The sequence below is a fragment of the Barbus barbus genome, assembly GCF_936440315.1.
Source record: "Barbus barbus genome assembly, chromosome: 6".
Classification (NCBI taxonomy): domain Eukaryota; kingdom Metazoa; phylum Chordata; class Actinopteri; order Cypriniformes; family Cyprinidae; genus Barbus; species Barbus barbus.
This window is the reverse complement of record NC_136734.1, coordinates 37,747,015-37,773,767: the sequence shown is the minus strand read 5'-3', so window position 1 is coordinate 37,773,767 and position 26,753 is coordinate 37,747,015. Positions and strand designations below refer to the sequence as shown.

Sequence of the window (26,753 nt, the reverse complement as noted above, 5' to 3'; positions counted from 1 at the left end):
TAGGCCAAAGTGGGCGAAGATAAAAAATCTTTGTCATTATTTTATTTTTCTTATTAAAAAATAAGAACAAAGATACACATTACAAATACACATAATATACAAATAAAACAAACAGTTCTTTATTTCCAGGTACAATAGGTGTATTTAGCAGAGCATTCAATGAAATTGAATGAACAAATATAAAAATAAAACACTAGATAGACTGATTCCTAAAGCAACTGTATTAAAGTTTTTCAGTCAAGAATAGTGAGTGATTTTTCTCTCTGTGTTTTCTTGTTTTGTTAACGTTAAATGAATAGTTCCCCCACAAATTAATATTCTGTCATCTGTCTGTCAATTCTGTCATAATGTTGTATTTTTATATCATCATTTACTCAAAAGTTGTTTTAAACCTGAATGAGTTTCTTTCTTCTGCTGAACATAAATGCTATTTTGAAGAAGGTGGAAAACCAAACAGTTGCTGGTCCTCAGTGACTTCCATAGGATTTTTCTTTCCTACTATCAAAGTCAATGTGGACCAGCAACTGTTTGGTTTTCCACTGAGTAAATAATGACAGAAATAAAATTTTAGGGTGAACTATCCCTTTAATGACAGTCGACAGCACGTTTAGTGTCCTGTCCCTTTAAGAGCTGCACGCATCTAATAAACAGGGACGCATCCGTTTCTCTCTTAACTATTTACTTTCATTTTAGAGATAACCAACTCAGTCTGTATGTAAACCTTGTGTGTTTTGACAGTATTAGCGCAAAAGATAAGTTAGTTGAGTAATCAGGCGCTGTTAGACAGGCGTTTTAGTGCGCGTGTCAGGTGTATGCGCTCAGAACAAGCGCACGTCAGACCAGCGCGCGAATTAAACATTTAACCAGCAAGGCTTGTATGCAAATAATGTACTTTTGCGATCGCGAATAAGTGCAGTGTCCTGTCTGAGTAACTCTACTGCTGTATGTCGTGTTGTACAGTATATAGAGACGGCGGCGCCAGAACTGTATTTGACAATGTGCGTGGTAGCGCGATACTACGATATTTCTTCAAAAGCAGATCGTGGAGACATTTTTATCGTCCACGATCAAAAATCGTCATATCGCACACCCCTAAAAGAAAGCTTCGGATATCTTTTGTTGAGGTCTTCATATGTTGCATATGAATATTTTTATCATCTTAAAATACATTATTAATCAATACTATCCACAATAATATTACCAATCATTTAACATACACATATATATATATGGGTATGTAAATATTAAGATTTTAAATATGAATCATAATATTCAAATATATTTGAATGTGTGTATATATATATATATATATATATATATATATAAATAAATTAATGTTATATCATCCTGCTTAATATCCAAATAATTAAAATAAGCATTAAAATAATACTGCAAATTCATGCAAGATCAATCATGGAAAAAAAAAAAAATAATCACGGCAGGCCAGAATAATTTTTTAGTTCTTTAATTAGGAGCACAATAAGCATCTTTATACATGAAATACATGTATGGTCCTAGTGGACATAACTGAAGCGGTCCAATGATATACAGCATCAGGGCATAATATATTCATAACAAATATATTCTCAACTATATTAGTAATCATTATTCACATTCTGCGATGTACAATAATATTATTTCAAAGCAGGAATATTACATTAGCCACCGAGAAGAAAGCACCTTTCATTTACTAGTAGTACACCAAATACATTTAATGTTATACAATAACAAGGAAAATTATTTCCAGTATTTCCATTTCCTTGTATCAAAAAACAGTAATAAAATGGAATTGATCTCCATGGAATGTTCATGAAATTGCTAAGAATGGAAAAATGTAATAAATGTTGGGGGACAAATATGTTTGCAACAAGCCATAGGTTACAGCAAATAAGGATTTGGTAGCTTTCCTTATGTCCACAGTCCCAGACCAGGCAAGTCCTGTCAGCAAAACGGAGCAGATATGGGGCATATGGTGGCACAAGGGTGGGCATGAGGTGAAACAGACCCGTCCCTGCTTGTCTGAAGCGGAAATAAGGACTGATTTAATTCAAGCGATCTGCACAACTGCTTGCCATCTGCACCTCTATTCTGAACCATTTCAATTTGAAAGAAATGAGCCTTTTAAAGGGCCAGTCCATGCTTTGATTTCATTATGCCTAACCTTTATCATGTATATAAAAAAACTTTTTTTTTTTTTTAGATCTGTAGTGTGTAGTTTCTTTTAGGAAACCAAGTAAGGAGTCCTCACTGAGGTCAAATGGATTTACTCACAGGTTAAAAATTCACTTTCCAATGTGTAACAAACCTAGATTACATTACCTGAACCAAAATGTCAAAAAAAAAAAAATGCACAAAACCCAAACTTGTCCCAAAAATATGACACATTAACACCTGTAATGTACGTCAATACTAGCCTGCAAGGCTTCTCTGTTGTAAACAACTGCTGAAATAACATTACTAGCACGAAATTATTTGAAAATGATTAAAAGCACATTTTCAGGTTTTTGTTGCGAGCAGTTGCAGTATATCCTCTCTCGGGATTTTCTGGATGGTTGCTTGCCGTTGATAAATGTTTCTGTGATATGCTGCAAAGCGAGTGTAAATGCATCATCAGTACACGTCAAACAGCTTGAATCTGATCCAACATAAATCAATATTTTCAATTTTTCCATTGTGAATTTAGATCAATTTTGACTGCCCAGAATTCTTCCCTTTACTCCTAATGCAAACATTATATAATCTAATGTTATACTGTTATCTGGATATCATGTCACTGAAACAAACAAAGCAGCTTTTTCCATGTGAGCAGTGTTCCGATGATAAATGTGTTGGGTTGAAACGTGATGGAGGAACGCCTCGTGGGCAAGAGTCCACAGACGTGTGGATGGGAAACATGAAAAAAGTAAGCCAGTGTATTTGGGGATGGCAAAGATAAAGCTATATACCAAAGAATGGCTCAAAGAAATAAGATGAGCTTCAGTTGTTGATGAAAACTTGATGTAAGGCGCACCGAAAGAGATCAAATTGCGAAGGTGCATCTAGTGTAGCACGCAACATGCAGCTGGATATACGGAATCAAATACATACAGTATATATGTAAAAATATATGGAAATCTTCTTGGCCAGTGAGCTTCGGTTCAAATCCACGCTCAATAGACAACAGAGTAGTTCTGGACAGTATAATATACTCCACAAATACAGCAGATGTGATGAATCACTATTTACTCATAGGATATTGTTCAAAAATATAAATATATTCATGAGAGGAAGTCAGGCTTTTGGGGAAAATTTGAAAAAGTTGCATTGATTTTATTACGGCAACAGGTTGTAATCTGGAAACTGTACCAGTAATACTTCTAATTGTTAGCAGTTTCGGGAAACAGTTGGTTTGATGCAAAATGTCAGTATTACTAGAGAAATGGCTCTCACCTTTAACACAAGAAAAATAACCTGTGCATTTGATTCCTGAAGATTTATGAGAAGTGTCATTTAGAGCTTAAAAAAGATTCATGGCCAGATTTTCCTACAGCTTCGTTAAGGTTAAAGTGACATTGTATCAAAAAATGAGAGGGAAGATATGGGACTGACGTGGTAGATAAAGACAACTGATTTGTGAATTACTTGGGGAGTTCAGTACATCTCTTGGGAATAATGCTTGGTGGACGCAATAACAGAAGCAGATAAAATGTCCCTTTAAGATCCAAGTTGGAATCGCATAAAATTGCACTCAACTTTGAGGAAGTGCTACATGTACAGACTCCATCAGTTCCAATAAGTAGCTGAGTTCGCCACAACAGGTAGAGAAAACTACAAACTTTGATGTTTGAAAGCTCTAGAAATTCCTCCAGATGGTCCAAAGTTCCAACAGGTGTCCAGAGAATCTGAACCCTTCGAAGGGGCTCAGAAACGCAAGACTTTTAGCAGTTCAAGCGCTCAGAAGTTCTGGAGTTCAGGTAGATTCTTGTAGAGGTCCAAGGAGTCTGGGTTTGAGAAGGCCCCTCGCTGAGTGACGTCCTTACCTGCGATCACCTGCTTTACTGCGACTTCGACCTTCTTTCCGCTGATAGTGTACTGCAGAGGAAATGAAAAGTCAATCAGGTGGAAAAGTACAGAAAATAAAGCAAGTGAAGGAATTGCTACACAAAGAATGAACGTGCAAATTGAGCTCACCGGGATGTCTTTGGTCTCCAGTATCAAGGCTGGTATGTGTCGGGCAGAGAGAGCTACTCTGATAGCGCCGCGGATCTTCCCCACTAGCTCTTGACTGAAGCTCTTATTGGGTCCCATCTTCAGGAACAGAATCACCCTCTCCTCGCCATCACTGTTGTACTGAGGGACACAAAGGCTGTCGGAAACTTCCTCAAAGGCTTCCACTGGTTAAAGAGAGGCAAAACAACGGTCTTAAATGACCTTAAAAAAAGCATACAGTATGCAATATTACAATTTTTTTCTTTTAGTTTGTCAAAAGATTAGAGATTACACTTAGTGTTATTAAATTATAATGTTTTTAAATACTAACTTTAAATGACAGCATGGGTAATCTAAACATAAAACAGGTGGAATAAACATACACAATTACATTTTTTTTAAATCAGCTGATATCCATCCGATATTGACTGATATCATAGTTTTCACAAAAATATTATCCAGTTTTCAAACCATTTCTTGAGCACCAAAATCAGCACTTTAGAATGATTTCTGAAGCGTCATGTAACACTGAAAACTGGAGTAACGGCTACTGAAAATTCAGCTTTGCATTACAGGAGTATATTATTTCAAAATATATTAGATTAGAATTTAAGATTTTAAATTGTAATATTTCACAATAGTTCTATGTTACTGTATTTTGGCTCAAATAAATGCAGCCTTAGTGAGCATTTAAAAACAAAAACTTACTGACTCCAAACTTTTGAGTAGTACTAATATATAGTATTTTGCTATAAATTAAAAGGATTTTGATCATTTAGCCTGCTCCAAACCAGGAAAAAATATATATTTCTCACCAATGTTATAAATTTCTGAGCTCCCAAACCGAACACCGTTAGGATTCAAGGTTCCGTCACTGAAAATACAGACAGATCAAATACTGCTTTACACCATTACTGATCTCACAGTGTAATCATACAGTGACAGCAATATTATAAGCATGGAAGCATAAACTAGAGAAGATCTTCAACACAACAAAGCAGAATAAAAAGCGAGCCTTGCCTTCTCCCCAGCATGACGACGCCTCCCGTTTTTGGATTTATCTTACAGTAATCACCGTGGGCCCAGACTCCTGAATGAGGAGATACACACAAATATATGGATTGAGAAGGATGAACAAATAGTTATAGAAAGAAGCAGAGAGCGCTAATGAGGCTGAACTGTCCTGATTGGCCTTTTCCTGCTTCTCCAAACTGACAGCAGTGAGGCTTCAAGGAGATTTTTCTTGTGCTAACAAAAGCTGGCAGGTTCTTTTTTTCCCTTTTCACTCTCAGAAATCATTTAATCAATACGGCGGAAAAGGTGCAGCCTCTTCTGAACACACTGAAGCGGCATGTTTGTTTTCCAAATCAAAGGGAGGACTCGTTTGCTTTCTAAATCAGACAGAAAACACACTGCACTGTGTTCACTTCACAGTTTAAGAGCTTTGAAGGAAGGTAGCACAGTACATCTGTGAGCCTCTATAGGCAAATGTGAGTATAGGCAGTGAGTCTGAAGCAATGCATTTTGGAATGATGCCTTAAATGCTGTCTATGGAGGCAGCTCACCAGGCTTTGAAAGTGATCTAGGGTGGTATCATGTGAAGGGTTACCTGGGAAGGTAGAAAAGTAGGCTTTGTGGTATTTGCTGCCGTTCTCATCGTTCCAGAAATGAGTGGGCTGGCACGGGATGGGCTTCAAACACACCAGCTCCCCGCTCTCACCCCAAACAGGCTTCCCTGAAATACACACCAAACACAACAGGTTTATTGAAGCAATAAATAGTTGAATGCCGTAATAGTTACATTTATTAATTCATAATTATTCTGCCAGGTAAATTAGGTTCTCAGCATTACTGTAGGTGATATTGTAAATATATAGGCTTTAAAAGAACATATATTATTTATATAATAAATATACACGACCATTCAAAAGCTTGGGGTTAGTGAGATTTTTTTTTTTTTTACTTTTCTATTTAAATATTTTAAAATGTAATTTATTCATGTTATGGCAAAGCTAAATTTTCAGCAGCCATTCAGTCTTCAGTGTCACATGATCCTTCAGAAATAATTCTAATATACTGATTTAGAGAAACATTTCATATTATTTCCAATGTAGAAAACGCTATGCTGATTAATATTTTTGCACAATGATATATATTTTTTCGGAATTCTTTGACGATATATACATACATACATATATACACAAATATATATATATAATTTTTTTTAACTACTTCATATGTGAATCTAATCAAACCAGATTTCAGATCCAAAAACAATCAAATCAAATAAAAGACGGCCTCCATGTCTTGACCATAAAATCAGAGATAAACATGAGCTCTCTCTCACCTTCACAGTTCCAGGACTCCACGGCCATGCCCAGATTTCGGGCCTGAATTTCCCCTCTGTAAACAGGCACCGTCATATTCTGACCTATGAAGCATGAAATGATGTCTGTGCCCCCTGAGGAAATATTAAAGATGTTAATATACCGTTTTTAAAAGATGATCAAAGAAAATCTCACAGGTTTGTGGAGAAATTCAATATCAGACATCCTTCATGTCTCAGAATATCTTCACAACAGATAAAAAAGCTCTAGAAATTTAGTTTACTTTTTGGGAACTGATGGGATCATTTCATTAATGCAAACTTGTTGGCATAGGTTGCTGATAGCTTTGTTCTCCTGTCTCCATTTATATGGATCACAGTTTCAATACCGCAGCTCTTCCCTATTGATTTGTTTACCAGACACAATAGAAGCAAAAGGAAGCTGAACAAAGGTGCTCAAATATCTATTTGGTCCAACAAACATTCTTCAGGAATGAAACTGGTTCACATGATACTTTTTCCATATAAAATGCTTGTTTTGTAACCGAAGCATGCCTCAAACGGTCTTTTTGATGGTGGAGAAAATGCCAAAAACGCAAGCAATAAGCCATTAGTGTTGGAGAAGAATTCAAAAGAATATAAATTCACTCCATTTCTATTCTAACTTTCCAGTAGCAAACAATTTTGCAACTTGCAGTTTTTATATCACATATTTGTGTATCATAAAGTCTGATGAAATTGCATAGAAAACAGATAATACTCTAGAATAGATCATCCTAAATCTTCATAAGTGATGAGCTGAACTGAAAAACTAGCCATAAATGTGGATTTTAAGTGTGAGATTCTCCTCAAACCTTTGCTCATCCATGACAGCAGCTGACCTAAAATAGGGAACTGACTGAAGGCAATAACAACAATATAGCCCTGTGTCCATGATGAGAAATGCAACGGGTACTCGTGTTATGAATCGCACTGACAGATTTTGAATCTTAACAATACACACACTTATGCATATATAGCTAGAAGTGTGCGAGTTGTTGTACTTCAACAGAGTAAGTTTAGGCCTGTATTTAATGAGTCACCCAGCATAAAGACTGAACCTACAACATGTGTGAGCAGCTTGGATGCTCAGTCATTATAATGCCAGCACAGACAGAGAAGGCTAGAGAGACAGAGAGAGGGAAAAAAAAAAAAGAGACAGATATTTGATATTGCAACCCAAAAGAAAAAAGCAAGACAATCAATATTCCAAAATAACGAGGTTTTGTGGAGAAAACGAGGAGAGGTGGTGTTGGATAGAGGAAAAATAGGTCTCAGTAATTGACGAATGTAACGGCTGTAAAGTCAGATTTTAAAAGAGACAGAAAACAGGAGAGAAATAAAAAAGGCAAAAGAGAAAAAGGTTGCTGGGACAACAGATATATGCGTGTTTGTGACAGATGGCAGGCGATATGGGGGGGGTCTATTGGATTCAGGTGATTCTGGGTGGCTGAAAGTGTTAAAGTCTCCTGCCAGCTGCCCCTCTGCGCTCAGGAGTCTGACTGGCACAGTAACAGGAGCGGCGGGAAACAAGCCCTGTCACATATGCTCTGCTTGACATTGGGGTCAAGGTCAAATCTGCCTCGGGTTGGCAGAGGTCACGTATCTGAGGGGAGGCGTGCGTAGCGCTGATCCCGGACAAAGCCGTTTCTCAGTATCTCATAGGGCCAACAGGCTATCTGAGCTCAGAGCTGAAGACAAGCATCGTGTATCTGCGCTGCTGTTTTCCAGCACACATCTTTAGGTACCCTGACATTTCAAAAACCTCTGGAGTCACGAAACGTCCGTCAAAGCCTTTTTCTGAAAAGTTATGAGGCTCATGTGCTCTGCAAACGTGTCAGAATTCAACGAGATTGCTGTCATGGTATCAAATGTGAGCCAAATGGCAAATCAAAAAGCCTTCACGGCAGACATATGCAAAAACATCTTCAGAACGCATCAAAATCCGTCACTCATTTAAGACAATTAGATTAAATTCTCAACTTTAGATTCACATTATGATCATTTTTTGACAAAATTCTAAACGTTCATTGAGTAAACTCTTCTAAACATTTATCATGCTAAACCATAACCACATTAAAAACAGTTACTTAACACAGTTATTGCTACTGTACTGTAAAGCCATAATAAACTCCAATAATAGCCCACATAGTATAATATAACTGAGAAAAGACTAAAGAAATCTATATAAAAATATCATAGCTGGACCTTCTGTTCTGTGGCTACTGACCAAACAGCAGCAAGAATCCGAAAAATTTTTTTTATGTAATATAAAATAATTAGCTGAAATTTAGCTGTCACATGTTCTGTAATAAAATAGCAAAGACTGACATCACAGCTGTAACTACCTTGTTTTCTTTGCAATAGTTCATGAAGGAACACACGCTGCACATAAGAAGTTAAATAACAAAACAGCTCTGAAAGGTTCAATCTGAATAACATGACTCTAGCAGGCTGCCGCTGACCTGCCATGAGAGCAAAGCTCATCTGGTGAAACCGCAGGGAGAAACTGGGCACAGGTGGTGTGTGAGAGAGACGTGCTGCGAGACCCCAGTCACAAACACACACACACACATGCACACAAAAATCAGCAGTCCACCACAGCTGTTAACGCTGATGCTAATTTGTTTCCGCAGGGCCCTGCAGGCATGAGATCACACTGTGACACACACACACACATATACATACACACACCGTACTATCAAGAGAAGCTGGAGCACTGATGATTGGAGGGAAACTGAAGAGTGGGCTGATCAGAATAGAACAGAGTAGAATAAAAAAAAATTAAAGAGAGAAAAAAAAAGAAACAAAAACAAAAGGATGAAGGAAGGAAACGACAATGAAGTAAAAAGAATAAAAACTGTAAGATGATAAAAGAAAAAAGAAAGAAAGAAATAAGAAAGAAGGAAGGAAGCAAAAGAGTAGAAGGAAGGGAGGGAAAATGACAGGTAATAAAGTAAAGTAAAAAAGTATAATAAAATAAAATAAAATGCCCACCTGATATGGACCCCAGGAGCACATTGTTCTTAATACAGCTGTACACATACTCATAGCTCTGAGGCTTTAATGGAGATCCTGTAGAAAGAAGTGTGTGGAGGGTCTGCAGGTTGTGTGAGTTTGCTGTGAATGGACAAGAAATACAATCTATTAGTTAAAAAAAAATGCAGTTCCTAAAGAAAACACTACTGCTTGCAAGGCCTCAAAAGAAGATCAACAGTAATGGCCACATATATTTAAATTCAGAACAATCTACCTACGTTTTCATTCTGTAACTAACTTATTTAATGCTTTACGAATGCAGTTCATGTCAGCTTTAAAGACGAAGCTTTGTGCATTTGAGGTATTGGAGGAGTTATGGGATTTATATGTTTTGCATATTTTTTGTTTGGTTTTGTTTTGCTATAACCATTGCATGCATTTAATAAAACACTTTTATTCAAATCAAAACGTAAAATGTCAAGTGCATTTGGATACGCCCCAAATTCTACATTATATTATAAACAGTCCTGAAGCATGAAGCTCCACTCGCTGTCATCTACTCAGAATGTCTGTAGTCTGGAGGCAGATGGGTATGGCTCACAGTGATCAGAATTATGAACCACGTTAAACTGTGCTGAAATGTATGCAGGCGACATGCCAGGCCACCCATCTGGGGTCCCGTGTAGAGAGGGTCTCTCGCCCCGGTTATCAGAGCCGGTGCCACACCCCACAGGCTAACAGGTGTCGCTCTGAAATGTCAAGCAGCCAAAGGGAACAGCAGAGGGCCAGGAAGCATGTCTCTGACCCCCGACACACAATCCACTGAACCACACACACATGCAAAACAAATAAATCCCCCAACTCCTCCAATACCTCAAACACACCAAGAGCTTCATCTTTAAAGACCACATGAAATGGCATTCACAAAGCATTGAATATGAACATAAATATTGTTCTTCCACACAAATTAATATATTTAAGCATGTTGAAGTTAACTTCCACACAGCATGGGAAAAATACTATGGAAGTCAACGGCTACCAGCAACCGTCTGGTTACCCACATTCTTTAAAATGTCTTCTTTTGTGTTCAGCAAACACAAACAGGTTTGTAACAAATTAAGGGTGCGCAAAAGATGGAATTTTTATTTTTGGGTGAACTAATCACTTTAATTTAATTTGACTAAATATAAATTTAATGTAGTAATAATTCAATATGACTGAATATTAATTTTATTTTATTCAATTTATACAGCATCAGTTACGTCCAAGGTGTCAGGGTTTGGCTGTTTAGCATTGGTACATTTTTTCCCATTGATGGACATTCTTATATAGCTGCATATCCCGACCAAACAGGGTCGACTTTCATTTCAAGTTGTTTTTTAATACCTGCACAGGAAACCACAGGTGCTCATAAAAGTGTCTCCTCATCTCCTACTCTTTATTTAAAAAAAAAAAAAAAAAAAAAAAAAAGACCACTAATTTGATCACTCTCATGGCAGTCGTTACGCATAAACTCCATAAACTCCATCTTCCACTGTAAATTGCATTTTAATTCACTTTCAGGTTGTCTCATTACTGTTGAATATTTACAAGCACGCACACACAGTTTAGTGAATGAATCAGTGGCATCTAGAGACTGCTGGGAAAGTGGAAAAATTAATGTGTACTTGGGATGTCAGTACTTTGGAAGCAAATTGAAGCAAATCATACACATACATTTATTAGTCTTTAGACAGTATCGGAAGTACCAAGTACAGACCCAATGCGGTGCACACATGTCTCACAGATGCACATGAATAGTCAAGCAAGTGCAACAAAGTGCTTTCCGTCAAGGTAAACAGTAGATTTGTAAACAAGCAAATAAATAAATGATGTGCCAAAAAATCTGAACATTGGGCTTTGCAGTGTAAATGTATAATAAACTAGCCACTGTCTAATATGTCATTAAAATTAAATCAAAGAACATTAATTCATTTTTGAAGCAATGTTTACCTCACTTGGTTACATGCCACTTTTTAATTTTGATGATAATAATATTAGACTCTTTAAAGAAAGGAATGATCAACAACATTTGTTTTTGCAGTGGTATCAACTTGATATTAAGAAATATAAAACATCACTTGTATTGGTACTGAAATATTGTATAGTGACAATTCTATTAATGACAGAAAAAGTGAAGAAACGAAAGAGGGATTGTAATTCATTGCAGCTCACCGGGTTTCAGATTTCTCTCCTCCAGCACAGCCAGCCATTTCGCTCCAGTCCCAAAAATCGTGATTCTGTCAACAAATGATAAAACAAATGGACAAAAATGGAATAAAAATATATTTTAAATGTGTAAAAGCAAAATGGCTATTGAGCTAGTTAAACCAAACTGAAATTGAGGAGGTACAATACAGGGCAGGCTGGCAGCATCCTTAAGGAAACTGAGGTATGCATACCCCTGGTTGGGAATCACAGCACTATAGGCCACGTCTCGGAGAAATATGAAAACCTAATTTCCACAGCACTTTAGATTTTTATGCTTTCACTATAGAACAAAAAGTGGAACACTTTCAGTGTCAATGAGGTGGAATTGATCTAAATGGCCTGTTGACCTGCAGAGGCCTTGCTCAGCCATCTCTTGATGGAATCACTCGCGGTCAGAAATCAGGGGCCAGGGGCCAAGCCAATGCAATATCTGAGGAGCACAGACCAGCTTAAATGCTGTCAACACGGTTGTGTTAGTGTAATCTCCATTTGTGTAGCACAGTGTTATTCTGCGTTTACTGAAAATTTACAGTAAAGCAGACTTTCTACTGCACAGGTTGTATAATAAATGAAACTGCCCATTCCTAAATGTAATTGAAATAGACCTGTAACTCCAATTAAGTATAACCAATAGTTTACAGTTAAACAGTGAAAAAAAAAGGATTTCTATGTACTTGTTTACAATGCACAACTTGAAGAGCAGCAAAAAAAAAAAAAAGGGTTACACTTTATTTCGATAGTCCACTTTAGACATTCTACTAACTATAAGTAACTACATGTCAACTAATTCTCATTAATTTGCAACTACATGTCTACTAACTCTCAGTAGGGTAGGTTTAGGGTTAGTAGAATAAGCTGACATACTTGTAAAGTTTCTCATACTTAGTATGTTGTGTGGACCCATCAAAATAAAGTGTTAGCAGATATTAAGCAGAGTCTACTAATACTCTAATGACTGCTAGTTGACATGTAGTTGCAAAGTTACTTACTGTTAGTAGAATGTCTAAAGTGGACTATCGAATTAAAGTGTTACCAAAAAAAAAAAAAAGAAAAAATTGTCAGCATATTGATGACACAATGTATTAAGTATAGAGCAATTACTCATTCTACATTCAAGGCGTTAACAATCACAGGGAACTTGAATAAAATGTCAAATGTATAGCATTAAAAACATTTAATCTTTAAGAAAAAGAAAAAAAAAAGTCAGGTAAAACTAATCTATATTTGTCTTGGACAATTAATGTGCAAAACATCAAAAACTGTATAAAAATGTAATTAAGTATCCATCTAAACTTCTAGGTCATTCTCTGTTTTTGTTTTTTTCTCTCTATAGCGTTCAAAAAGAGACGTCCACTATGAGGACAGGTGCCATGACAAGGTCCTGTTTGCATGTGATTGGTGGCAGCTGGCAAGGCCTGGATAGTAATGGGTCGTTTAGGATGTAGGAAGAGAATTGTATATGAAATGAAATGGAGCGTGATTTCACAAGCAAGATATCAGTCAGGGAAAACTTGCCAGTATCAATCTAATGATATGACCAACCACTGATCTTCCTTCCGTTTATAGCATCATGGATCTCTGATTTACTGCATAGCCTATCCATAGAATCCATCCTGGGGTTGTTCATTTGTCTAATATTTAAAGAAGTGAAGCTCGTCTAAATATTCAGACAGCTCGTTTCGTACAAGCCACATCATTTTGGCCCCATCTGCACATGGAAAATTACAACTGGCAAATGAAACAATTAAGCAAGATTGGAATATAGATGTAAAACCTTAAGCAAATGCAATTCAGTTACAATATATAGGTGTATAGCAGATCTTAACCTGATATTGACTAGATACTTAGCTTATTGGTGAAAGATCTGGGTTTATAAGCATCAGGCTGGAGGTTCAAAGGGGAGATCCATCAGCGAAACTGAGAAATGGCACTCAGATGCAGGTTTCTCCAAGGCTATCCCTTTAACTCAACATGTCAAAGTCATGGAAAGATTCACTGACCCCAAATATTTTAACCGGATTGTAATAAGCTCATTCTTGACTTTAAAACCCAGCTCATTTCAGATCCCCGACGAGCCCCCGGTTATAAGTCGCAGCTCAATGTGTATATCAGGGGTGTCCAATCCTGCAGAATTTAGCTCAAGCCTGAACAAACTAATCAATCTCTTCCAAACAGGTCTGCTGGAGTTAAACTTGACAGGAAGGTGGCCCTGCAGAAGCAGGATTGGACACCCCTGGTATACATCTTGACCAGCGCAGTTAAGGAAACACACAATGTTATTACAATAATTCAGAGAATTAAATATCTACATTACTTAACTTGTGCCAGAAATTCGAGGTAGCTCCAGCAACCTAATATAAGATTCAATGAACGCAACTCTCTGGATTGAATTTAAAACTGCTAGAATTGATTGTGGGTTATGGGAAAGTATTGTGTCTATTGTCTAACATTTCAACACAATCCAATCTTAGTCTCTTCTGTCTCAGAAAAGACCAAAAACGGAAGCTATTTTTCCCCAAATACAACAATACGGGACAAATAAAGAGTTGACCAAGTCTCACAATGGTCCTTTGTCCAGAATAGGTTTCCCTTATGCATTTTCCTTCATCTATATGGACATCCCGTTTGCCTTCTGACTGAATAGTGATCATTTGTAAACATTAAACACAATTCACTTGAAAGGCGAGCATTACAAGATAAAAGCTAATTCAGGATCAGTATATTCGTACGACTAAACATAGAGGGACAAAAGAGCGAACGAGTTTTATTCATCGTGTAGTGGACATCAGAGAGCTCTACCTTCTCTGCAGAACGGAGGTGGACAGGTTGATTAAGTCTGAAGTTATATGTCACAATGGCAAATGTCTACAAATTTGGACAGCATGATCAAATACAGCCAAGTGCAAAGGAATGTTTCCCTGCTAACACAACTGATCGCCAACCCTCGACTGAAGCGATGATCCCAGAATACATTCCCTCACAAACTTACTTACAAAGAAACGGGAGAAGTGTTTCTTGACAATGTAAACAGACAACAGGAAAGATAAGCTTGTGATTGTTTTATACAGAATTGCGCAGAACAGGAAAACGAAGATACAGAGCTAAAAATATATAGTTGAAACAGTCCTTGATGAGATTTTTGGAGCAGTTTGATGTTTTTTCTATTTATTTTTGCTCCAGTTTCCTAATGCTTTTCTCACTCGCGGCTTCATTGGCTGTTGCTTATTACTGCCCTCTCGCTTGTCAGGATAGTGAACACAACTGAAGACTAAATGGAACAGTCTGAAACAAGTCTGCCGTAGCCGCTACAACCATAGTGTCTCTCTGAAGTGTGCTTAAGTCCTGTAGTGTGCACTCAGTTAAGAGGCATGGTATGGAAAACAAGATCTTGCTCTTTTGAAATAAAACAACTTGTAAACATCCTTCTAGTCTAATAATAAAAAAAGGTTCAGATCCGGTTGAGGTTGACTGCTTGGAAGTCATGATGAAATGGAAGCAGCAAAAGATATTCTGCATTGTGACATACATTTCAATGCAAGAGATTAAGCACTTGGTTCAATCCATCGGACGTTGATTGGAATTAAAAAGTAAAAGGTGCGGGTTTGATTTACACAATGATGGCGCATCCACAACATTTAAAAAAGAACCATCTTCTTTTCATCATCACAATAAACTCTAAACTGCTCAGGGTAATAACTTAATTGGTGTCACCGACAGGGATCTAACTTAAAGCTAATCTCACAAAGACAGAAATACAGAGACTCTCAGATACAAACCAGAGCTGCCTTTCAAAATTAGGACTGTTAAATTTAACATTATCCACATAATACAATTAATAACTATATAAAATAATGAGATTAAACACGACACAGTTTAAGCATGCCCTCTGACCCATATGTAAATTCCACTTTAGGAATATTCCTACCATTGAAGCAATTCATGCTTGAAATTCAGCTGCTACTAAAGGCAACATGCCTCGCCAAATCACATTTACAGAGAGCAGACCGCTCAAGTTCACAGAGGATACATTCTTGCGTTTAAAATAGCAAGGCAGTGCAACTGAACGCAGGGGTTTTGAGACATGCCAAAGACGCAACAGACCAACATTTAAAAAAAGTACAGAATAAAATGTGTGAACTTTACTTGACAGAGTGACAAAGTCGCAAAATGAATTTTTGTGGACTGCTTATATTCCATTATCTGCAAATCAAACAAACTGAAGTCATTTTTTGTAACATCTATTGCTTTACTTGTTTGCCACAATGATATATCTTGAAATTTACTCTTCATTCGGGGGCATTTTAATAATTAAATTGGCATTTTACATACACTACCATTCAAAAGTCTTGGATTGGTAAGATTTTTTTTTTTTTTTTTTTAAATAAGTCTCTTATGCTCACAAGGTTTATTTGAATTTTTTTTTTTTTTAGACATTTAAAATGTAAATTATTCCTGTAATGCTAAAGCTGAATTTTCAGCATCACTACTCCAGTCTTCAGTGTCACACGATCCTTCAGAAATCATTCTAATATGCTGATTTACTGCTCAAGAAACATTTCTTATTATTAAACTTGAAAACAGTTCTGCTGCTTAATATTTTTGTGGAAACTGCATTTATTCAAAATAGAATGTCTCTGTTGCCACTTTTGGTCCTTTCACTGCATCCTTGTGGATTAAAAGCATTAATTTAAAATAGAAAATAATAATAATAATTACCGCAGACTTTTGAATGGTACTGTAATTAATTACATTAATTTGTAAGTAATCCATTACATATTATTTTTAATTAAGAGTCAACCCAAATTAAACATTTAAAAATGAATATGAAGTGATTTAAGCAGCGCAAACGGATCTGGTGAGTAATACAAATGTGTGTGTTTTTTGGCTTTCCCAAAAGCTGCTGCAAAAATGTCTCTATTTTCTTTCTCTTGGGAAGAGGCGAGACAATGAGAGTTAAGAATAGAGGCCTTCACCAGTAGCCAAGGGAGCTGAAAATGAGCACGTACGCACGCACACACACCAAGTGTGATCCAAAGGAACTCCAGTGTCTGTTGCACTTCGATCATTTCTGATCAATAGCAGGTAAACTCTGAAAGGAACTCAATGTCACATTAGAGGTGGCCAATTAGACCCATCTCTTTAAATCAGGTTGCCGTGGTGATGAGGTGTCATTTACACAAAGGGCACAGCAGATGCTGGTGATAAGCACTGCCACACCTCAGCCAATTACAGCGCAGGCATGAAAAAAAGACTGACTGTGACACCTTCATTATAGTGTCTCTCTCACACACACACACAGACTTACTTACCCCAGACAGTCTACAAGGTCCCAGAGCACATTGGCACTAGGAACAAGAGGGGAGCCATCATACAGGACCACAGAAGCCCCAACAGCTAGAGAGGACACCAGCCAGTTCCACATCATCCAGCCCGTCTGCACATAAAGAGACAGATCTACTTTTAGATTGGGTCAGAGACGTTTTTGTCCCAAATTTGACCAGATTGGGCAAACACACCAACTACTCAGCAAAGTTTAACAAACAGTGTTCATAATGGGCCATTTCAACCCAAATATCATCACACTGGACTAACCAGATATTGCAAATTATGTGTACCTTCATTTTGCTAAAATACTAAAAGACATAAAGGATAGGAAGTACATTGTCCTAACAAAGACATAATGGAAAATTATGTTAACCTGATTTGTTAATAAATGTCTCTAGAGTTATTGTGAACGATTCATCATAAAGTAGAGAGTTTGTTCATAATCTTTCATTAAAATGTAATATTGTAATCTGCCTCTGAAATTACTGGGGTTTTTTTATGTAATATCAAAAACTATGGGGGTGGTGCAAAGTAATATTAATCGATCATATCATAAATATGTATGCAATCTACATGCACTAAAGTTCAAATGTTTGGAAGAAACTCTTAATCTGAAACTTTTAATCAGCAAGGATACATTTAATTGATCAAAAGTGACCATAGAGACTTCTACAAAAATTCTAATAAATTTTATTTAATCAAGGAATCCTGAAAAAAAAACAAAAAAAAAAACGTATAAGTTTCCGTAAAAATATTAAGCAGCACAACAGTTTTAAACACTGACAATAATAAAAAATGTTTCTAGAGCATCTAATCAGCATATTAAAGGGGTCATATGATGTGATTTCAAGTTTTCCTTTCTCTTTGGAGTGTTACAAGCTGATTGTGCATAGATAATATCCCTGAAGTTGCAAAGACTAAAGTCTCAAAACCAAAGAGATATTCTTTATTAAAGTTAAGACTCTGCCACGCCCCTCTAAAACGACTCATTCAAACACGCCCCCACATGTGACCCTTGACCACAAAACCAGTCTTTAGTGTCAATTTTTCAAAATTGAGATTTATACATCACCTGAAAGCCGAGTAAATAAGCTTTCCATTGATTTATGGGTTGTTAGGATCGGACAATATGTGGCTGAGATACAACTATTTGAAAATCTGGAATCTGAGGGTGCAAAAAAAAAAATCTAAATATTGAGAAAATCGCCTTAAAGTTGTCCAAATGAAGTTCTTAGCAATGCATATTACTAATCTAAAATGAAGTTTTGATATATTTACAGTAGGGAATTTACTAAATATCCTCATGGAACATGATCTTTACTTAATATCTTGATTTTTTGCATAAAAGAAAAATTGATAATTTTGACCCATGCAATGTATTTTTGGCTATTGCTACAATATACCCCAGCGACTTAAGACTGGTTTTATGGTCCAGGGTCACATATGTCTACGTCACAGTGTGGGGAGATTTTCATAACACCTCCCAAACGTATACACAATGAAAGAAGGCGGAACTATTATTCTCTCTGTATAGTATTATTGCTTCCGCTGCCGCCATGTCCTGGAGACGCTGTGTTTCGTTGTGAAAGCGAAAGTACTTTGTTTGGGTTTCCAAAAGAGGACACAACTAGAAATCAGTGGTTAAGTTGTATTTACAACACTGATCCAGAACAGTTCAACCCAAATAATAGAGTGTGTGCAGCGCATTTTACGGAGGACTACTTCCTGATCCTGGAAGAGTAGCCTACAATGCTGGCTTGCACAAAGGCTGTTTCGATAAAGTGGGGCAATTCCAACTTTGCAAGGACAGTCTGACGCTTCTGACTCACAGCCTGTAAGTACGTTTTCTTATTTATAGAATTTGCCACTGACGATTCAAACGTGAGATTTGAGCAGTGTAGAGTAGTGCTTGTTCCGCGTTTCTCCGATCACAAATGCAGACATGGTAATGTTTACGCGGCGCGATGCAACGCGAAGCGTAAAAAGACAGTATAAGTCATTATAATCAGTAATTATGTCCCCAATGTATGCAACAAATGCCTTGTTTATAATGGGTTTTATTGTTTTTGTGTTGTCACGCCAGGACACGGCATCACAATACGGTAAGGGGCGTAACATTTCCGTCTCATGCTTAAGGTATTCGGCCAATCACAACGCACTGGATAGCTGGCCAATCAGAGCACGCCTCGCTTCTCAGAATGATGAGCTTTGTAAAAATCGGCGCGTTTCAGAAAGGCAGAGCATTGAGGAGCAACAATAATGTACAGTATGTGGAAAATAATGCGTTTTTTAACCTTAGACTGCATAAACACATTGCATTACACTAAATACACTAAATAATGTTCTTTTTAGCAACGTCATATGACCTCTTTAAAATGACATGACACTGCAGACTGGAGTAATGGCTGATAAAAAAATTCAGCCTTGCCATCACATCACTTACAGTGCCCTCCATAAGTATTAGAGCAGTAAAAGACAAAATTGCTCTATTGGCAAGACATTTACAAATATGATTAAAAGATGAATATGAGACAAAACTACAGAATGCCACATTTTATTATTAGCCGTTTCAACACATACATGTTTTACCAAATAAAAGAACAGCACTTTCAGAGTTCATCCCTCTATCTGATGTGAGCATAAGTATTGGGACAGTTGAACATAAGGCAGATATAAAAGATTAAAAGCTATTATTTAGTTGCAGATCCCTTGCACACAATCACAGCAGTGAGTCTGTGACCCATAGACATCACCAGACTCTTGCTCTCATCCTTTTAAATACTTTTCCCAGCCTTTAAAGCAGCCAATTCCAGTTGTTGCTTGTTTTGGGGAGTTTCTGCCTTTACTCTCCTCTCCAGCTGCTGAAATTCATGTTCAATCGGATTTAAATCTGGAGATTGACTTGGGCAATCTAAGACTTTCCATTTCTTTGCTCTTATAGATTCCTTGACTGAACTGGCAGGGTGTTTTTGGTCATTGTCCTGATGCAATATGAAGCACTTCCCAATGAATCTGGTGGCATCTTCTTGAATATTGGTAGGCAAGATGGTTTTGTTCCCTTCCTAATTCATTCTGCTACTGTCATCATACATTAAGTCATCAGTAAAGTTGAGAGGGCCTGTTCCAGAGACAGTCATGCATGCCCATGCCATGACACCACCTCCACCATGCTTTACAGATGAGGCTGTATGCTTGGGATCATTGCAGTTCCCTTTTTTTCTCCACATTTTTGCTTTCCCATCACTTAGATAAAGGTTCATCTTTGTCTCATCGGTCCATAAACACAGTTCCAAAACTCTTCTGACTCACCTTTGTGCTTTTTTGCAAACTCGAATCTTGCCTTTCTATTTTTGGTGCTGGTCAGAGGTTTGCATCTTGCTGTGTAGCATCTGTAATTCTGTGTCAAAGTCTCCTGAGGACAGTAGATTGTCAGAGCATCACCTCAGCTTTCTGGAAGTTGTTGGTGATTTTACAGACACGTCTTTTAGGATTTCATTTTTACAGCTTTTATGATTTGTCTGTCATCAGCTCCTGTTGTTTTCTCAGACGATCAGGTCATTGTTGCTGGTGGTTTCCAAACTCTTGATTTCTCCATGCCCTTTGTTTTTGCTAGAGCTCTAATTGACTTCCTCTTTTCTTTTAGCATCCAAATAGCTTGCTTTTTTCTCAAAGTCAGCTCCCTCGTCTTCATCCTGGTTTGTGTGTGTCATCATCGAATGCAGGATTCAGAATGCAGAAGTAATGGATATAACTGATACGACACATTCCCTGCTTTTAATATCTGAAGAATTAATGCAACAGGACACAGCTGATCACTTAGAAAGACCTGTGAGGGAACTGTTCCAATACTTATGCTCACATCAGATAGAGGGATGAATCTCTAAAAGTGCTGAACTTCTTAGCTGGTAAAATGAATCACCCAATAATAAAATGTGATATTCTGTAGTTTTGTCTGCATTTTTAATCAAATAAATGCAGCCTTGGCGAGTACAAGAGACTTCAAAAACCATACTTTTGAATGGCATTGCATACTCTATGTTGCTTACAGAGATTCAGTCAGACCGCACAGCTACTTTTGAATACATGTCATTGGAGAAAGATGCTGTTCTCCACCATCTAAGATGCCAGATACATACCGTAGTGTAATATATGATGACATCATTGTAGGTCGTGTTGCCATGGAGAATGTGTTCTTTAAGATGCTGGATGAGAGTGCCCTGGGGAACAGAGAACAAAAGGGTCAGACTGTTAAATGTTCACAGTTAATGTGATGAACTACACCTGAGGTTACTTTGTTAGGACATCTGTGTGAACTTCAGGACAACTGACTTCATACAACCGTTACAAATCACCTGGAGTGGAAAAATGGCTAAGAAAAGTAAAATCAGGAGTCTGTAATATCAGAGGCAACATAACACAAAGCATCAGTCAAGGACGATTGTGTTTATTTTTCTGGATCTCACGTTCTTCTCAAGTTCTTTCTCCTGTGCTGGTGTTGTACGTTCAGAAATATTCTGGCAGGCAGGGAATGACCTAATTAGCGAACTAAAGGATCAGGGACACTGCATGGATTAAAAAACCCTCACATTCCTTTTCTTCTAACACCATGCTCTGCAACAAGCGCCTAACACGTCTCCTAGCGAAAGCATTAATTGCAAGCGCGTTCATTCATTCGTTAACTGCCATAACCCAACACGAGTACTGTTTTCATAAGAGCATCCATAGAGTGAGAAGAGAGAAATGTGTGCGATTGTGTGTTTTCATACACACAGCGCTCTAATTATCCAGCATGCAAGAGAGGCGTCAGACACAAATGCCGCAAAGGCTGAAGAGAAAAGCTGTGAAAAATGAAAACGCCATGTTATACACACACCGACCCAGCACATACAAAGTGTGATTGTAAAGCACAAAACAAAAAAACAAAAAAAAAATTAAAAAAAAAAAAAATTAAAAAAAAAAAAAAAAAAAAAAAAAAAAAAAAAAATCAACCAATGCTTTTGCCTTCCCTGATTTTTTTAGATTAATTTTCTGTGCATTGCTGATTTTTGAATTGAAATTGTGGGTATGTGGAGAAAGAAAGGCTGATTTAGACCCATGTGAGCTGCTGTGTCCCTAATGTTGGGATTATACAGGAAATGCATTCAGAAGGGATGAGAATGGTGCACATAATTGCTCATCCCAATTGCATCCGGTTTATGGTGCCTAGCAGGTTTTAAAACTGCCTCTTACTGCCATCTAGTGGTCAATGCTGGTGATTCAAGAGATGGAAAGAGGTGCTTTTATACACTTTTGGCATACAGAAATCACGAAGCAGTTCAAGACGCAGACCAAGTGGAAGGGTAAACTTAGTAGACTGAAATATTAGTTCAGCTGTAACTACAACATCCTAGCCACAACAATATCAAAAATGTATCTAAAATTTGGTGCCACCCCAAATCAGTGTTATTTTAGTATTATTTATATTTACAATATATTCATATTTTAGTTTTATATTTTCAGGTTTCATCTTAATTTTAGTTCATTTATGTAATTATGCTGTTGTCATTTTTATTACTTTTTTCATATTTATATTTAGTTTTAATCTTATTTTTATTTCAGTTTTCGTTTTAGTCATTTTACTTCTTTAACTGAAATGAAAAGCACTGCATCATCTATTTATTCTTATTCTTTTAAATTATATTTTAACACATTTTTTGTTCTTAGAAACTATTTATTATTGTTTGTTTTATTTCTTAATCATCTATTATGATTATGTTTATAAATAGATCAATAAACTTGCTTTAAAACAAGTTTAAGTTGATTTCCATTTTTCAAGTTTGTTTATCTAATATTTACATTTTATTTCAGCTTTATTTCAATAAACAAAAACAATATATTAGTTTTAGTTAACGGAAACACTGCCGCAAACTCTGTCTATGGGTACATAGATCATTTTAAGCAAATAAAATGCATCAATATGTTCCTACATTATAAACTGATAATTTAGCTGTTGATATTTGTACACCTGCAAAACAAATGCTTTTTCTTTCTTTATGCATCATGTTTGGGACGAGGCGCTCCAAAATGCATATATCAAGTAATTGCACAGAGTACAATATTGTAACTCTGCACAGTCTTCAGTGAGCACACACACTCACCCCAGCAGAATGCACCATGCACTTGGGAGCTCCTGTGGTGCCAGAAGAGTACATGATGAAGAGAGGATGAGAGAAGGGCAGCTGCTCAAACTCCAGCTGAGGGTCCTGGTCCCCTTCTTTACCCGTGGCCAAGAAGTCATCCAGGAACACACTGACAGAAAAAATACAGAGAGTCAGGACTGACTGCATCCTAACCAGACAACTCCACTACAGATCTCATTTGAACATACAGCAGCAGCTGTCACTGAGAGAGGGGAAAAACACCCAACAAGAACTTGCAATTTATCTATTCTGTCAGTTTAACAAGGCTAACAAACATCTATTCATATGAGGTTCGTTCTAATCACCAAATAGTGCTCAAAAAATGAACTTCACAGGGTATTCAGCCCTCTTAAAGGGACAGTTCTCCCAAAAAGAAGATAGTTTGAAGAATGTTGGTAACCAAACAGTTGCTGATAGCCACTGACTTGACATGAAAAATCTATGGAAGCCCCAAATTCCTTCAAAATATCTTCTACTGTGTTCAACACGGGAAAGAAACTCTGGAAGTGAATGATGACAATTTTCATTTTTTTATGAACGCTCTCTTCAAGAAAGATTGCAAATCAATGCGTGTTCTAAGTAGTAGTTTACAGTTGCTATGCAATTAGCACAACCACAGGTTGCAAAACAGTAAAGAAGTTTCATAAAAGAAAATAACCATCTCTTATGTTCACTAAGGCTGCATTTAATTTATAAAATTAACTCATTTTTAATTTAATTTTTATTTAAAATAACTGTTTACTATTTAATATATTTAAAAATGCATTCCTGTGATGGTAAAGCTGAATTTATAGCAGCCATTACTCCAGCCAAAAATCATTCTAATTGATCAAGTAGTGATCATTATCAATGTTGAAAACAGTTATGTTTGTGGAAACCGTGATATATATTTTCAGAATTCCTTGAGTTGAAAGTTCAAAAGACCAATTTATTTTAATTAGAATTTTTTTTAATCCTATAAATGATTTTACTGTCACTTTTGATCAATTTAATGCACACTTACTGAAAAAAGTATTAATTTCTTCTAAAAAAAATACAATAAAAATTGTACTGAACCCAAACTTTTGAATGATAGTGTACCATTTATATTTCAAATATATTTATTAATACAAGTACACTACACCCAAAACTCCTAATAATAACTGCTCAAGTTGGGATACTTTGATACTTTGTCAAGTGAATTGAACTTCTATATACAAATGGAAATACCAGTGCAATATATAATAAAAAGAAATGTGTTATTGAAATATGATTGTAAACACACGATGCACAGACCTGTTGGGAATCTTGGAGAGGTCCGTCTCCTGTCGAGAGCGAACGTATGGAATGACCACAACCTTCTTCAGGTCAGGCAGACCTGGGAGATGATGGGGAGAAAAATATATGAGGATCCATGAAATGCACGCATATTAACAAGACAAAATGATGGGGAAAATTGTGGGCTGAAATGTGTGCTTTATACCTTTAACAACGTTTTGGAGTTTCTCCATATGGTCGTGCTGCTTGCCGTTATACACAACAGCTGCTACTGAGAATAACAACTTGGGCTGGATCTGAGAAATTCGGTCTAGAACTCCCTTAAGATGAAAAGAGACACATTAAAGATAGAATGAAAATGCCAGAGTAAAGCTCGGGTAAGCTATATACTATAAAAAAAAAAAAATTATATAATAATATTTAAAATATACTATATATACACAAAACAGATAGTCAGTAGAGTTCAAAATGTCAGGGTCAGCAAGCATTTTTCCAAGATTTTATGCATTAAATTGATCAAAAGTTGACTTTTAAAAAGACAAAACATTTATATTTCTAATAAATGCTGTTCGTTTACACCTAAAAAATGTATAACATTAATACAATAAGAAATGCTTCTCGAGCACCGAATCAAATTATTTCCTAAGATCATGCAACACTGAAGACTGCTCAAAATTACATTTTAACATTAAAATGAAAACATTTATTTAAAATTGTAATCATTTCACAATATTATTGTTTTTACAAAATTTTTGATCAAATAATGTATTCGTTTTTTTTTTTTCAAAATAATATAAAAACATGCTGTAGTACCCTGACTTAACCACAGATGGCAGCATTGTATTCACTGAGTTTACTTTATAAGCCATGGTGAATCTGTGTTGCTTTATCTGCTAGAGCCTGTCCTATTTATGGAATAACCTCGGCCCTGAGGGGGCTGTAGACTTGTTTTAATCTCCTCATAGGAGAGTGTATGTGAGAGAGAGAGGCAGGAGCGAGAGGTAATGTGTGTGACAATGTCTGACATAGCTAACAGGTCACACACACATTTGAAGACAGCCAGAATTGATGGTTTGGTGACCTATTTTTTTGTACATGAGGGCAGACGTGTTGCGATAATATGACTAGCGGAATATTACTCTATTATATACTCATTTTTGCTTGTGGGATATATAGAGTGCGTTTAAAATGCACAAAGTGTTAGCTCATGACAACAAACCGCCCCAGTGTCAGTATGAAGGCATGTGGGCATATGAATGCTGGGTCTGCGTGGTACAGCAATGCCTGGCAGCCGAGCGCATTCTGAGTCATTCTTTATACCAACGTGCAAATCTGATATTCATACATCAGGAAAGGACTTCTCCACACCACTCACTGGATCCATCGGTGTCAGTTTGTTTAATCTATTATTTATTCAAATGAATAATCTGGCACTATAAATTTCAATGAATGACAGTGAGGAAGGAGTAAGCCAAACGATTTTCTGTGTAACATGCACTGCCGTTTAAAAGTTTGGAGTTGGCAAGAATTTTTCATTAAAAAAAAAAAAAACACTTTTTTCAGCATAGATACATTAAATTGATCTAAAGTGACAGTAAAGACATTTATAATGCTAATAAATGACGTTCTTTTGAACTTTCTATTGAAAGAGTCTTCACAAAAGTACTAAGCAGCACAACTTGTTTAAACATTGATAATAAAATATTTTTGCACAAAATCAGCATATTATAATGATTTCTGAAGGATCATGTGACACCGAAGACTGGAGCAATTATTTACTCTAAAAATTCAGCTTTTGCCATGACCGAAATAAATTAAGATTTTATAGATACATTAAAACAGAAAACAGTTATTTTAAATTGTAATAATATGTGGCCCTGGACCACAAAACCAGTCTTAAGTCACTGGGGTACATGTATATTTGAAATAATGTACACACCAAAAATACATCGAAAGGGTCAAAATTTGTGATTTTTATTTTATGCCAAAAATCATTAGGATATTAAGTAAAGATCATGTTCCATGAAGATATTTAGTAAATTTCCTACTGTAAATATATAAAAACTTCATTTTAGATTAGTAATATGCATTGCTAAGAACTTCATTTGGACAACTTTAAAGGCCATTTTCTCAATATTTTTATTTTTTTGCACCCTCAGATTCCAGATCTCGGCCAAATATTAACAAATGGAAAACCTTTAACTTTGACC

The 26,753-nt window shown here is 36.5% G+C and overlaps 1 protein-coding gene across 1 annotated transcript in view; it reads right to left on the bottom strand.

The window, feature by feature from the left end:
* Nucleotides 1–1,458: 1,458 nt before the first annotated feature.
* LOC306870801 (acetoacetyl-CoA synthetase-like) overlaps nt 1,459–26,753 on the bottom strand; it is a 33,133-nt gene continuing 7,838 nt past the window's right edge. Inside the window, exons 6-18 of the mRNA XM_079418219.1 lie at nt 24,749–24,863; nt 24,562–24,643; nt 23,245–23,395; nt 21,244–21,324; nt 17,092–17,216; nt 11,747–11,811; nt 9,551–9,673; nt 6,536–6,649; nt 5,798–5,923; nt 5,209–5,278; nt 5,004–5,062; nt 4,171–4,373; nt 1,459–4,071 (exon numbers count right to left, since the gene is read on the bottom strand). Of these exons, the coding sequence (XP_079274345.1) occupies nt 3,934–4,071; nt 4,171–4,373; nt 5,004–5,062; nt 5,209–5,278; nt 5,798–5,923; nt 6,536–6,649; nt 9,551–9,673; nt 11,747–11,811; nt 17,092–17,216; nt 21,244–21,324; nt 23,245–23,395; nt 24,562–24,643; nt 24,749–24,863 (1,452 nt within the window). The 3' untranslated portion in view covers nt 1,459–3,933. The remainder of the gene's footprint in view (nt 4,072–4,170; nt 4,374–5,003; nt 5,063–5,208; nt 5,279–5,797; nt 5,924–6,535; nt 6,650–9,550; nt 9,674–11,746; nt 11,812–17,091; nt 17,217–21,243; nt 21,325–23,244; nt 23,396–24,561; nt 24,644–24,748; nt 24,864–26,753) is intronic.